The sequence below is a fragment of the Salminus brasiliensis genome, chromosome 10, assembly GCF_030463535.1.
Source record: "Salminus brasiliensis chromosome 10, fSalBra1.hap2, whole genome shotgun sequence".
NCBI lineage: Eukaryota > Metazoa > Chordata > Actinopteri > Characiformes > Bryconidae > Salminus > Salminus brasiliensis.
The window spans coordinates 34,944,808-34,960,873 of NC_132887.1; the positions used below are offsets into that span (position 1 = coordinate 34,944,808).

Here is a 16,066-nt window from a genome sequence, read left to right on the forward strand (position 1 = left end):
TGAAATTGAGACAACAGCGTGACTCAAACACTCATGATCAGTGGTATCTCAGTGAAGTGAGGCAGGCTGATATAATGCTTGGCTAATATTAAATGATCCGTATAATGAAAAAACACAATTCTATCGCTTTCTCTCTTTTAAATAAAAGGAATAAACAAAATAAATAAGTAAAAGATGTAGAAGGTTCTCAACAGTATCAAAAAATACCATCAAATCATTCCCCAGTTCCAACTACTATGCTGTAAACAATGCTTCTAAAACAGCCGGTTTTGAGCTTATTGGTTTGATGTCACTAATACCAGTGTATTTACATATACAAAAATATAAAGGTACATTGGACCCTTAAACATCGTATGGCCTGCTGGTGGGCTGAAACTCTATTACAAAAGAATAGCCCCAGTAGTTTGTACAGAAGTCCCTATAGTTACTGAGTAACACACCTTTCTGCGTTAAGGGGTTGAATGGTTCTTTAACTATAAAGAACCATGTTTGTAATAGATGTTTGAGTGTCCAGCTGGCCTGCAATGTTGAGGTCTGCTTGAAAGTATGTTGTGACATTGGATGACCAAAATTTAATGTCAGTACGATGTCGAATACATTTAATGACAGCTGACGTTGATATTGTGTTGTTTTTAAGTTAATGTTAAATAAGCAAACATCTTTTAATGTCTTCCAAACTGCAAACATTTACTTGTGAGGTATGGTGACCCAAATCCAACGTCTGCTAAATTTCATAATGTTAAAAGTCAAATTCTAACATTGTTAGCTGTTTGATATTAAGTCAAGTTGTTAAGTAACGAAAACTCAACATCTGTCTAAGATTGAAGCTTGATGGCCATTTAGTGTTTGTTTTTGACAGATTTTTGACTTTGATTTCCAACCAAAATTTAACGTCTGTACAACATTGGGTTTACAAAAATTGTTAATGTTAATGTTGTTCTTAATGTCGATGATTCAGGAACACTACGATGTTAATGTCCAATGTCTTTCTGATGTGAAGTTGACATCCAGTTTATATTACTAAAACTCTGAAAACATGGTTCTTTATGAAAACAAAATTGGTTCTTCTATAGCATCACTCATCACCATCTAAAAGAACCTTTATATTTGAGTGTAACAAAAATAAGCCTGTTCAAAAAGAAGAGATCATGAGCAAAACCCTCAAATTACAACTGCTTCTGATACCCCCAACAAATGTTGAGGAAACAAAATCTACAGGAGGGAAATACTGTAATTACTCAGGGGACGTGATTTTACACATAAACGCATTGTTTGGACTGTGAAAAGCAAATGATCTGAAGCTCAAAATGAATCAGAGCTGGTTTACACTAGTTTACCATGAGTCACAGAGGACTACTCGCCTTCTGCAACACCTCTGGCAACTCCAGCTGTGGAACTAAAGACTGATGTTTTACTTGATGATAGGAGGGGTGGGACAAGGAAACACATGCCCGAGGGGGCAGCCTTGACCCAAAGTTTAGAGAAGTGGGCTTGGGACCGGAACAGTTCTGGTTCAGTAGCCTGAACTGACAGGAAAGAAAGTGGGTGGGAGTGAAGGAACAGCAAGTTCTCCCTCCTCAGCTTTTATGGCTGAGGTTCCCCTGATGAACACTACTAACCCTCAATAGCACCCAGGGCGCTGAGATGATTGCCCACCGCTTTGGGTTTATTTGTGCTTACTGCCCTTGTTATGAGCTACACTTGCTAACTAGTGTATTGGCAAAAGAAGCACTAGTCAACTAGTCACTCCTGTTTCTTACTAATTCAAAACTGTGAAATATGTTGAACATAATAAAATAAAAATAATAATTTATTAACGAATTAATGCAGCAAATTTAATTTATCTCTCTATCGGCTGAACACAAATGGAGAAAGCCAGTAAGTGCACTGCATTGCTGTGGGCAGGAGTTTATGTTGGAAGTGCTTTTCCAAAATGGTCTAATTATTAGCTGGGCCTTATTATTACACAAATGAGGCGATGTTGGGTGAATAGTAAACCATGCTCTGTTGGTAATGTTGGTAAACTGTTTGATTGAAGGACTTCACATGACTAATGAAGTAGACCTTTTTTATCAGTTAGAAAGCTGAGTAAAGTAAAGCTTTGGGTGATCCTCCCGTTTACAGAAAGGTATATTCAGTCGAATACTAGCAGCTAAAGATGCTGAGGCTAACACAGGTTGTGACCGATAAACTCTTGGAAGCTCATTACAAAATCCAGCTGAATTTTAAGTGCATAGGTTTATAAGTTCACTATCAATTATCTAAACATAACAGGGAAGGTGTTCACCACGTTCAGACCGTTAGAAGTTGCGTTTCTTTAAATGCAATGGACTTTAATGCTGTGATATTATTGGTTAATGTAATTAACTGTTTCTTGCCCCCCCCTACACTGTGACATAGCCAGACTTCAGAGGTCAGCAAAAGTTGCTTGTTTATAGTTAAAAACTATGTCTTTAAATGATATGATCCAAATGATCGTGCAGACTATTATCTGAACACAGACATGAATGGAAAAAAAAAGTATAAACACATCTACTGGGCTTTTCTTGGACATATGTGCTCACTTGTTTGCATCATGTCCCAAAACTGTAACTGACGTAGTTTCTCCTCAATTAAAGAGAAGGCCAAATGAATTAAAGCCTGCCTGGGGGTTTGAAACGCAGGCAGAGAGCCAGGTATTCATTTGTGGATTTCACCAGTTGAAGAGGATTGACACAGTTCTTTCTCTCGCTCTCTCTCACAAACGCTTCTTAGGCTGCAGAATGCTGAATGTATAAACACCAACAACCTACTCTTTATTACATCTGCACAAAAACTACTAAAAGACTAATGGCATATTCCCTTCAGCGTATTCCCTTTGTACTGTACGTTTTACAAGACAAACTGTTCAGCCTCCCCAGGGAAGTTCTCACACGCTCATGTGCCTTGATTCTCATGCTTTATGTGAAACTCTGGTTGTTGCTCACACGTGAAAATCTGTCAAACACTGGATGTGTGTAAGAGGCAAATGTTTCCACTGACTAAGAGCTTTACTCTTAGTTAAAGGTGACGGTGCTTATTTTTGGTTAATGTTAATTTCTGACTGGTGATATAATCAATAAATCATTAGATGTTGTAAAATAACAATACAAATTTATATATTAGTTACTGAATCATTTATAGTAGTTACTGAATCATTTATAGTAGCTACAGAATCATTTAGAGTAGTAACTTAATCATTTGGAGTAGTTTATTTATAGCAGATACAGTATAATGCATAGTAGTAACTGACTCATTTATTGCTGTTATTGCAGCATTTATAGCAGTTACTTAAACATAGCACTAAATAATTTGTATTAGTCACTTAATAATAAATAGAAGTTCTGAATAATGTATAGTAGTTATTTAATAATTTATAGTAGTTATTAAATCCTTTTTAGTAGTTCCTAAATCATATACATTAGTTCCTGAATAATTCCTTCAGCTATTAAATCATCCATACCACTTACTGAGTCATTAAATCATTTTAGTAGGTCAAGAATCATATATATTAATTCCTGAATCATTTATTGCAGTTACTAAATCGTCCATATCAGTTATTGAATCATTTATTGTAGATATGGAATCATTTTAGTAGTTCCTGAATCATATATATTAATTACTGCAGTTACTAAATAATCTATAGCAGTTACTAAGTCATCTGTAGCAGTTGTTAAATCATTTATAGCAGTTACTGAATAATAGTTATGTAGAAATGTTATCATTTATAGTAATTCCTGAATTATTATTAGCAGTTATTTAATGCATGGTTGTAACTAAATCATTTATAGCAGTTACTTAATAATTTATAGTAGTTTTTAATTTCCTGGATAATGTGTAATAGTAAATTAACATCCATAGTGTTCCTGAATCATTTACCACAGTTACTGAATCTTGTATAGCAGGTATAGAGTAATTTATAGTGGCTACTGAAATAATTTAGATCAGTTAGCAAGTAATTTTGTAATAATTAATAGGACTAACAGTCATATCTAGATGTTGCTGAATGTTACCCTGCTGCACTCGTGCTTCTGTCAGCTAAGCCTGACTTAAAAGTATTAAAGTATCATAAAGTATTTGTCTATTTTGTCCTTAGTTCTGAAAACTTTACTTTTTTACTTTTCGCCATCTTCCACTTTTTCTCACTTTACCCACAGAGACCCTATCGGCGACTTGCTGCCCTCCTAAGGGCAAGTCGTTAAAAACTTCATCAGTACTTTTCACACACTCCTTCTGTCTTGTTATAGAGGATGCTTAAAAAAGGGTTGCTTTATCTTTGGCATTTCAGCAGCGAGACAATAACAACAAGGGTCTAACTGCTGTTAATATAACTAGCAGTAATCAAATCTACAGTCTTTCTGAGAAATGTTTAATAACCCTTTAATAAGACATGAGAGTGTTATGAGGCTTGGAAAGTGTAAAAGTTTGATATTATCTCACCTTGTTGAACAAAAGCTCCATAGACAATCCAGATGGCACTCTGGAAGGAGGTGGTGACAGATGCAGGCTGGTGGGGCCCGGGGGTGTTCTGGGAGCGGACTGACTGGATACGACGTAGAAGAAAGATCATAACTCCAACCACAGGGATGGCGGCAGCTATGCATGCCCATACTGCCAGGTCAAAGGGTGCCAGCAAAGAGAAGATGTTGAGTTTCTCCACAGATTTGCTCATCAAGATCCCCACAGAGTAATCCAGATAGCGTTTGCTGAAGTCCACCACGTTCTCACGTTCCGGGGTGATGGTGATGGCTGAAATAGCCAGGTCTGCCCTCTGATTGGAAATAAGAAGGTATTACAGACATTAAATTCATAACTACAGCTGTTGTACTCTGACGGTATGTGATCTAGGATGAGATGTGCTACCAAAACGGTTGTTCCGGTTGTATTTTGAGTACCAATGCTTGATCAGAGGAACCAGTACACGCTCCACCTACATTACTTTGGCATGGAATGCTTAGAAACTAGCTTACTTAGCTGTGCTTCCTTAGCATGGTTGGCCAACCAACCTCAGATACACAGAACCGCTCAAGAGGGATGACTTCATGAAGTAGCTACGTCACTTATCAGCTAATTATTGGACTAGAGACAGATTGATTACTTGACGTGTAAACATGCCTTTTTGATGAGTTCTCCAATCATGCCGTTCCAAGAACCATTAGGCTGTGGGGAGCCGTACTTCCCGTCAGCTACCTGGTAGATCTCATATTTGAAGCCCAGTATTTTGGCCAGGGCATCCAGAACATCGATGGAGAAGCCCTTGTACCGTTTAGGCTGGCCAAGAATGTTCTCTGCCACCATCACAAAAGGCTCCTCCTGGAACAAACAATAACAATTGGCAAGTTTCATTTAATTAACAAAGAAGGTAAACGGTGCATTACTTCACTTCAGTTTTATGGCTTATAAAGCTAATATTTGGACTAACAAGTAAATGATCCGTCATTTATGGTTCTTTTGGGAAATGACCGCAAAAGAACCATATGACCGCAATGAACTGCAAGACTATGTTCTTTGGCACTGGGTTTGCTGACAAACTAGGATGTATTTGAATAATTGACTAAAAGAAAACTGAGAAAAGACTGGATGTTATTTCAGCAGTGTTCAGCAGTGAGTTTGGGCATCCCTGGCCAAATGACACATTTCATTAAGTTTTAAAATGGGAAAAAGTAAACACAGCCTCTTTGACAACCTGTTTTATGCAGATGTTAATGCCCACTTTCTTCATATTTAATGTTTTTAAAGATGCAGAAAAAAAAAAAACAGTGATGGTAGAATGTGCAGTTGTCTCAGAACAGGAAAGAACTGTTTGTCAAAATATGAAATAACCTTGATTTATTACTGACTCCAGGTGCAGTCATTCAGCATGTTTCCTTCTTCAATTTACAACAGTAGATGCTAGGCTAACATTGCTAACAAACACGGGACTAAAGCTGTCACCTCAACTCAACGTACTGGTAAATCTTCATGTATTAGCTTCATTAATCTATCAAAAAGCCACATAAATAAACTAAAACGTGCAGTTCCTGAAACCATGCGATTGCAGCTCAGCAGTGTTGGGGTGCCAAAGATGCCCAAAAGATGGCTCGTCCTAAAGCTCATCTGATATTTTGGGCTATTTGAGTCCACAAACTTTTGGCTATAGTGTGGGGTGCCAAAACCTTTGCCCAAAGGCTTATCCAATACGGCTGCCAAAACAATTGCCTAAACACTCATCCAGTATGCCTGGGTAACACAGGTGTGTCCACGAACTTTTGTCCAAAATGTATTCGCTTAACAGGTCTATCAAAAGTCATGTGAATAAGTTAATCATTGGCTTTATGTCCTGCCTTCTAGAACCACTTTCAAACTTAATGCATGGGAAGATACCTCCTCCTACTGTGCTGAGGTGCGAGTAGTTCCAGGTTCTAAACCATGAGGGTCTGGATGCATTTTGGTGACATTTCAAGTCTTAGCAGTTTAAGCCTAGCATCTCCCGTTCAAAACCAAAAAAAGCCAACTTCAGATGCTAAATATGTCTTGGGTGATTGACTGCATCTGGCATAAGCGCTAAAGCGTGCTCATTGTATGTTTAGGTGAACTTCTCCTGTGATTAACCCTGTAGGTCGTAAATGACTTATTATGACTAGTTAAGTATCTCAAGAAAAGTTATGAGGAACGTCAAGATCATGAGCTTAATACATTCCCTCAACAACCATGGGCTCCTCTAATTGGGTTAAGCTATTAAGATATCAAAGAGCTTGCAGGTCTTCCACTATGGCCCGGGGGATTGCAGATTCCCGAGCCATGCCGCTTTGCCATCAGCAGCTGGAGTCTGAGAGAGCACAATTGGCCGTGCTCTGGGTGGATAGATGGGGCTCTCACTTCTAATAACTCTTAAAGTGATGTTGGCCAGCACTGGCGTCTGTTTGCTGGCACTTTCCTCAGAGCGAGTCAGCTGCCTGGTAAAGCCACATTGGCAGCAGTTTGCAAAGAGGCGGAGTCCGGCTGTTAAGCATCAGAGACGTATGTAAAGATTCAATAATCTGAAATGCCATTCAAAAATATCAGTTAAGGGAAACTGTGGAAGTCCACGCTTTTGAACTGACCCCTTTTGGATGGTCATCAATGGACTTTAAGCATCGAATTCATTGAACATTTGTGAGTATATCTTAAAACATGCTATGGGTGCAAGACGGTCCAGGAATACTGCAGAAGTAGAGGCATTCCTCAAACGGGAAGAGAAAGGCTCCCAGCTGCCGACAAAAAAAGTGTCTGCAAGCTGTGATCTCTTCCAAAGGTGACGTTGCCGAGATTTGACTTGACTGGGTGGTTGGAGATTGGGTGTCCAAACTTCTGCACATGTCACAGTTTGCTACAAAGGTTGTTTTACTTCTTTTCACTTCAGACATCAACAAAGCGTGTCATCTGGCCAGGGCTGCCCAAGCTTTTCCAGACACCTGTAGATCAGCTTTCAAAATCCTTATCACAGGCAGCTTGGCAGCTTCTTTTCCAGGTTAATATGAATGTAGGTTTTCTAGGGAGACTGCTGACCCGTGACACAGCGAGCAGCCGAGCGTGTGGCACCTCATCAGACAGAAATTACCTCTCTGTGGCAAGGCCTGCCGAGGCCACAAAAGATCACTGTCACCGGGACAAACAGGCCGCTTAAATATCAGCCGCTTAGGTAACACTTAGTGGAGGGGGCTGTTCTGTCCGGGAAAAAAAACAAACATGCGATACAACTCTCTGCTGATAAACACCAACAAGTACGTTCTAGGAATGGGACTGAAAGAGAGCCTCTTTCCTGAAGAGCAATCATGCATGACTGTGTGCAGTCGTAACAGTGAGAGCATCTGACAACATGACAACTGGCATGGGCTCTACTGAAACACGATATCCACACTGTTCCAGTTTTTTTTAGTGGCACAAAACCTAAAACAGAGAGCCTGGAGCCTGTTTAAAATGGACAAAAGTATTGGGACACCTGCTCATTTCAATTAGAATCAGAAATTCTTTATTGATCCTATGAGGGAAATTGATGTTGTTATAGTTGCAACTGGTAGTGTAAGAATAAACACTTAAAGAATAAACAATGAAATTAATTTAAAACAAAGAGAGAAAAAAAATATGTACATATATATAAATTGTGTGAATATAGTATAGGTGTTCCTCTGAAATCAAGAGTATTAAAGAGTTTATCCTTTTGTTGGTGTTACTGTCTCTATTGTCCACTTTCTACTAGAGTGTGAGGATTTAATAGCATTTAGCAACTAAAGTGTTAGTGAGGTCAGAATGTTGGATGATCACCACCCCACCTCATCTCTAACTCACACCAAAAATACTGGATGCAGCACCATCCATCATTACAGAGAACACAGTTCCACTGCTCCACAGCTCAATGCTGGGGGGCTTTGTACCTCTTAAGCCCATGCCAGTCAGGCCACTCCAGAACCTTATTATTTTATTTTATTTTTTACTCATTTACAGGTGGACTTGCATCACCCACTACCACCACCATGTTTGACTGTGAGTATGATGTTCTTATGGTGGAATGTGGTGTTAACTTTACGCCATATATAACGGGCCCCATGTCTTCAGTGCTTTTACAACCTCCTGGATGAGTCGTCAATGCACTTTTGGTGAAATTTTGGTAGCCAAGGTTAACCAGGAAAAGGGTAAACATGGTTCCAAGCTTTCTTTAGCATCCTCCTTTCAGAACTGGGCATCATGTGCTGCTTATTGAGACCTTCTAGCCTGCTACACATTGCCAGGCAGGTTCTATTTAAGTGATGCTTAGATTCAACAGGTCTGGCAGTAAGTGAAACTGTGTTCTCTGGAGGGAAGGAGCTCTATCCAACACCTTTAGGATAAACTGCCTGTTAATACCCTAGATTTTAGAAGAAAAGTTGGATGAGTAGGTGTCTACAAACCTTTGGGAATATAGGGACAGATTTACTAAAACAGGTGCTAATTACTGCCTACAGATATTTTGTGCCGGTACGGGGGTGGCTTTCATAGTCCCACTTCAGTAATACAGGCATTTCACATCCAAAAAAGTTTCAATAGGTCCAATCCAAACATAACTATGCTAAAATGAATAGATTTTTTTTTCATTGTAATCAGTGAAGTCTCTGAGAAATGCTTGTGCTGTTTGGTCAGTAATTCTTTGTTCTACACTCAAAATAATGACACTACAAAGGGTGCTGATGACAGAAAACCCACTGTTGGTGCCACTTTTGATCACCACTAAAAGCTTCACGTGATGCGACTTGGAGACTCCTTGATGACTAAAGACAGAGCAAAGAAGGAGGCAATAGGGCAGTGGTGGGGTGCAGGTTTTCATCACAAGAAGGTGAGGGGAGAAGAGTGTCATTTATAAGGCACATAATAATGGAGAGGAGGAGTTTTGGCGTGGTCCTTCTCACAAACGGAATTATTTCATAAATGCAAAAGATACGTTTTCTACACTGACCTTTTTAATGTTGGGTCTGACAGGGTTCAAGATGTTAGAACCTCATCATGTTAAAGGTTCTATAACCTTGTTTTTCTAGTACTGCACATTTAGGAACCTTTAGAACTGTTTGGTTTTAGGTCTGATAGGGATCAAAATGTTAGAACCTCATAGAACCTCAAAGTTAAAGGTTCAAAACCATTATAAAGTTTTTCTAGGATTGCACATCCAAGCCAAGAACCATTTAGGAACTTTTAGAAATTTGAAATATTAGGTGTGATCTGGGGTCAAGACTTAAGGACCTGTTAGGTCTGATTGGGTTCAAGGCTTTAGAACTTCAGCAAAAGGTAAAGGTTCTATAACCATTATAGGGTTTTCCTGGAACTGCACATCCAAGACTAGAACCATTTAGGACCCTTCATTTTCAGACTGGAAGATGTTAGGTCTGATAGCTTTCAAGACTTCTAAACATCTGCATAAAGTAAAGGTTCTATAACCATTATGTACTCATTAGTAGCTGCAATAACATGGGACATATTTGACTATAATTGGCCTACAAACCTGCAGACATAATGAGTAAGCTACCAAATTACATTTGTCATTTTCTATCAGTAAGTGAGGGTAGGTCTCAAATGGATAGCACTTCTTTGTCGTGGAGCTAATAAGGGTCTAGTAATGCCATTGTGGACTTGAGAATGGACTACCCACCAATAATGTGACGACTTTCACGGTCACTCCTTGCATGCCACTCTCCACACGATTCTCCTTTAGACTGCCATTCATGCCACGGATAGAGTCCCAGGTTGCCAACTGAAATAGAGAGAGCGAGAACATAAGATTAGAGAACAAATTACAGTCAATAAACACCGAACCTGCTCAGCCTGACACGTGTCGAACGTAATTAACTTTAAATCAACCAAAGTCTATCAGGTCAAATAAAAAGAGAATGAGACATTTTCACACGTCTTGTGGGATTTCTGCATTTCCAGTATCATCTAGTTATTTTATTAGATGCATGCTCAAATAAAGTGCCATGCAAAAAGATCTGCTTCTGTGAATAGCTCAGCGGATAAAAAATTGCCTGAAAGGCAAAAAGTTGATGAGGACACATTTCGTCAGACCTTGTGAGGATTCTTCAGACCTTTAAAAAGTCCTTCACACTCAGAGGTCTCATTTCCAAAAATGGTCAAATAACCATTTGAAGCCCACTTCTTTAGTAGTCATTGTTCCTTTTTTTATTTTGATCTTTTAAAGTTTTAATATTAAGTTTAAATATAAGAAAAAGGCCCCAAAGCAAACGTTTGGGCACCCTGCATGGCCAGTATATAGTATCACCCCCTTTTGGCAAGCTTGTTAAAAATAAATAAATAAATAAACAAACACTCTATAAAGCTCCAGTATGCAGTTTATCTCTAGTTTGGAACAGTTCATTTGGGAAATAAGTATCAAAAAGAATAAGTTGGTCCAACATATGCAAAATAAGTTAAGGCAGCACTAGTAAATCAAGTTTGAGGAATTTGGATGAGCTGAGTTGGACGTTTGCCAGAAGATTCATTTAAGACAATGCTTCCACTGTGTATATTTTGTGGCGCCTCACCGCTGCCTCTGAATTTTATGAAATGTCCTGAAATTGCAATTACAAAACTCTGCAGAGACCTTTTCATTTGAAACCAGACTACTGATAACTCCCAACCCAGACTTCTTATCTTTACTCACACAACAAGAGGGAGAGGAGAGGAGCGAGAAAGGTCGCTTAAACTAGCTAACGTTAAGTTAAAGGACAGGCCGTGCCAGGTCCAAAAATTCTAACAGCACTGTTTATAAAGGAGGCATGCACATACGGGCTTCATGACTTCAAGCACTGTTCCGTTCCTCACCACACTTCCCAACACGCCATGCAGCCTTTTGACAGTACCACATCAAGTTAATGCTATATGCAGACCACAGAAAGTCGCAGTAGATGACATGTGACTTAACATTCACCCAGAGAAACAAACAAAGGCTAAGCCACCCAAATCACCTAAGCTAACGTTACTACCCTAGCCCTGTACAGCTCGTATCGGTCAGCTCGAAAACAGTCAGTCTGAGCTGATTCCACTGATTCCAGGCGTGATAAGTGATGCTAAACACTTTTTCATTTATTTTATTTAAGAAGTGTGTAATGAGCTTGAAACTGGTGTTTATCGGAGGTGGATGGGCCAGTGGGCCTGCTGCTGAAAAGATTCCTGAAGAAAACAGTGAGACAATTATGGTAAGGTACGCTGGTTCAAGAAGTTCAAGTCTGATATTCAACTAAGTTGAGTCAGTTGTAATTAATCAATGTAAAAGCCACAGTCAGACTAATCGACAGTCAACACCGTGCTGCTAAGTGACAGCTTTCCTGCTTCTGTCCTTAAAAAGAGACTCACTAAATGGTTTTTCTTTCTCTGTCTAACTTGGGGAAAGTGGTCACGCCAACATGCGAAATAGTCACCTAGGCAACGGCAGTGGCCACATTCTTGATGAGAGCTAGAACGAGCATACGCAGACCTGTAATCTCCATCAAACATGAATGAAAAGCATACAGTTTACAGTACTTGCTGTTTCTTTATACGTTTTGATGGGCCGATATTTTCAGACTAAGATCTTTTGGCATCAGGACTGTAAATGCATTTGCAGCCTTGAAACCAGCCGTGCTGATGTTTGTCGCATCCTGTTTTTCCCCAGCTTCCCGTGTACTTTGAGACCTTCAGGTTGAGTCAATGGTATAATTTCAAATGATTATTTTGATTATAGGAAAACCTTGCTAATACAGAATATCATGTTTGTCCTTCAAAATTAGAAAGTGACCTGTGATCTTTTGCCCTGTACAGGCAGCATCCGTATTAATGCAGCATTTTAACTGTTGGTTTTCATTAATTATCCATCCTGTTGCTAGTAACCCAGGCTCTGCAGGTTCCAGCACTGGAAGGTCATCGCGTTCTGCAACATAGCATCGCCCTTGCTGGAGCGTGTTGCAGTAAACATTAGCACATTAAACATTTTGCAGGGTTGCAGCCAGAAGAACACGGTCCATAGAGCACGGTCAAAAACATCTAAGCTGCACCACTGTAAAGCACACACAGCCAAACAACAGTCAGTTCTGCTATACTGTACAATACCTATTTTCTTAAAGGGTGCACACTGTGGGGGGGAAAATAGTTAATTAACAAAATATACAGTCATGTGAAAAAATTTCGGACTACTAGGATTGCTACCACATTGACCTTCACCCTCATAACATCGCAACCATTGCGACCGCTGGCCTTGCACTGAATCGCTAGTGCAGTGACCGCCCAGCATCACTGTTGTGGCGTCAGAATCACTTCTGCAGCATCACCGCCGCTACCTCACTGGCCTAGACAGCAATGCTAAAGTGCTGTTAGTCACAAGCCATGTTTATAAGGTCCTGGGCCCTTCATATCTAAAATAAGTTTACCACAGTAAACATGTGGTCTACATCTTAAGGCTCTAACTCTGTCACAACTTTTATTGCCAGGGATTTGCGTCTGTATTCAGTCATCGAGAACCAGGGCTCCCACGCCATGTCGTGCCCTGTGGAGCCGAGATACAGCAGCATTCTATCCCAAAGGTACTTTACTGACAGCCATCTCCACTAGAACATGGTTAGAGAGGACTGCACAGGAGCCTGTCTTATTTAAACCTCAGACATTTAGTTTGATCTGCTCTTGAATGTTGAAGAAGAGCTAGGACATTAGGACACCCCCAAATTTAATTCTATGTACTTATACTGAAGGCCTCAGAGGATCCTGTTTGGATCCTGCCATGGTGATACCACTCACTTGGATACTACGCGCACTCCGAGCCAACCAGGGAAAGCAGGCTAATAAGCTAAAAGGTCTCAACATGCAGCTACACCACACTACACCTAATTAAAAGGAATTCCATTTGATGGTGGATGTCACTGGAATGTTTCTTAGACCCTGGAACTCCAGGAAGCACAGTGGCAGCCTCTATCTACAAATGAAGAAAACGTGGACCAGTGTAGAATCCTCCTGGCCCTCCTAAATTCCTCCAAGAGTCCGATGGAGCTGACCCTTCTCATTAGACTTCACTATGCTACTAAATCCTGTTCCCTTCCATAAGCCAACACCCTTTACTCTTGACCCAGCTTCTTTAGCGAAGGTAGGGAAGCTGGTGTGCCTTTTTTTTCTTCGCTGTTTTCTTCTATACTTCCTTTCTGTGAGCTGGAGCAGACACAGATATAAGACAGATGGTCTGACACCCTGCACAAGAAACAGAACCATGCCCTGTGGCAGAATACAGCATTCTACCAGTGTGCATCTGTGTGCCTTGATGTGTCTGTAATTCATGGGTCTTAACAATTCATTCCTTCTTTTCCACCATTGTATGCGCCTCAAAATAGTACCAGGGTTCCTGAATTGCATCAAAGTCATTGACCTTTGATGTCTCTGGTCAAATGAAGCATGATTCATGCTATCATATCATTGCATTCCTTTATCTTCGTATCCGCTTCTTGCTGGTGAGGGAAGTGGGCCTGGAGCCTACTCTAAGGCACTGGACGCAGGGCAGGAATACTCCCCGGACAGTCCTTTACGATGCTAGGAGGAAACCAAAGAAACCTGAGAAACCGCCAAGGGCACAGGGAGAACACATGAACTCCTCACAGATAGAGACTGGACACTGGAAGGAAAATGCAGCATTACGTAGCATTTTTTTATAGCATAGAGTCGGTGACTTTTATGCGGTGTGTGCCTCAGTACTCGCTGACCGTCTACATAATGGGTCAGGAACGTTTGTCAACACACGTCTCACTTGTGTCCGCAACGTCTGATAAGATGCATTAGGCCCAAAAATGATGTATGAGAAAATATAATTTCTAATAGAGCAATTTTAACTAGAGTTGGACCAATCAGTGTTTTTGGGATGCTACAGTAACCTTTCCAGGCATTACTTGGACTTCTGCAATGTCCTCGTCTCTTGAAATGAAATGTACTTTACTTTTGGAATTGAATGAAGAGAATTTAAGATGCTGTCGAACTCCGAGCACGAGCTAAGGGAGCACATGAATTCCCATACAGGGCTGCACGGTGGAGCTCCGAGGGGAATCACAGCTGAAAAGGGCTGCTTATCTAGCTTATCTAAAAACTCTCATCACTTTGGGTTCGATTCCTTAGGCTTTCTGAGCCCCGTATTTATTCCTATGCACTCTAACTAAAGGCCTCAGAGACCTCTTTAGATCTTGCCATGGTGATACCACTCACTTGGCATTTGGATACCACTTGCTCACAGAGCAAACATGGTCTCAACATGCAGCTACACCACACTACACCTAATTAAAAGGAATTCCAGACAAGACAATGGCGGATGTTACTGGAATGTTTCAGTCAGGAAAAGTTCTGCAAAGCCATTTCTTAGACTCTGCAACCCCAGAAAGCACAGTGGCAGCCATTATATCCAAATGGAGAAGACGTGGACCAGTGTGGAATCCTCCTGGCCCACCAAAATTCCTCCAAGAGCCGATTGAGCTGACCCTTCTCATTAGACTTCACTGTGCTACCAAATCCTGTTCCCTTCCATAAGCCAACACCCTTTACTCTTGACCCAGCTTCTTTAGTGTAGGTAGAGAGTTTTGGTCAAGGTCTGCACTGTTTGCTGTTTTGTATGGTCAGCAGTGTTTGTTAGCTCTGCTGTGTGCTGATACTCACAGTACTGGGCTGAATGGTATACTCTGGAGAGGGGTATCCGGTTAGTGGTGTTAGAAGTCTTTACTCTTCTTCCTCCGCCATTAGTTTCACACTTTCTACAAGTTTCTGTGTTTGGACTAGCTGCACTAGTCAAAGCTGCGTTCCAAAGCCTAGGCCACAGCCGATGTAGGGTGGGTCCTCAGTGGGACTGTCCTAGACACTCCTCCTTAGTAGCCTATTGCTCACACAAATGGAACAGTCTAACCAGGCATTTCCCTTTTCTCCCCATGTTGTATGTGCACATAGTACTGTGGGTAACCAAGGGCACCCACCCTCCAAATCACCCCAAACGTGGGCTGCACTTCTGGGTTGTATACAAAAGATCCTTTAGTGATTGTGATCAGTGATGTAGTGGCAGCTACGGTAAAAAAAAGAGTAATGCCAGACAGGTGGAGCATGGAGTACAACACTGGCTTTTATGAATGTCTGCAGCCAGGCGTGAGCTCCGTAGTTCCATCTAGCAGTTAAAGGATGTGGTCGGCTCTTGGAATTGACTAAGAAATATCAGCCAATTGCTGATCACATATTTTAGCTGAAAACCAACTGATACTAATGCATAGTCGATTTATTTATGTATTAATTTATTTATTGAGGTATTTTTTTTTATTTAATGTTGTAAACGTGATGTGTTTCAAAGGTATTAGGTGTTAGTGTGGACATTTACACTCCTGTTCTACTCCTATTTTGATCAGAATCCTGTAGAAATTCAATATTTGAGACTTTTGAGTATTTGAGTGTACTGAATGGATTAGTCAGAGTGATTCTTTTTTAAGACCTTTCAAGAGATCAAGAGAAAGAAAGAGAACATAAAGCACAGCAGGATGCAGTAGGACAAAAAGAGGAGAAGAAAGGAGAGGCGGCCGAGTTTGCCTCA

At 40.5% G+C, this 16,066-nt stretch overlaps 1 protein-coding gene across 2 annotated transcripts in view; it reads right to left on the bottom strand.

The window, feature by feature from the left end:
• Positions 1-16,066, bottom strand: part of grid1a (glutamate receptor, ionotropic, delta 1a) — a 503,065-nt gene that overhangs the window by 31,632 nt on the left and 455,367 nt on the right. For both annotated transcript variants that reach the window (XM_072689929.1, XM_072689930.1), the window contains exons 9-11: positions 10,154-10,255; positions 5,134-5,331; positions 4,459-4,789 (exon numbers count right to left, since the gene is read on the bottom strand). In XM_072689929.1, the coding sequence (XP_072546030.1) occupies positions 4,459-4,789; positions 5,134-5,331; positions 10,154-10,255 (631 nt within the window). The remainder of the gene's footprint in view (positions 1-4,458; positions 4,790-5,133; positions 5,332-10,153; positions 10,256-16,066) is intronic.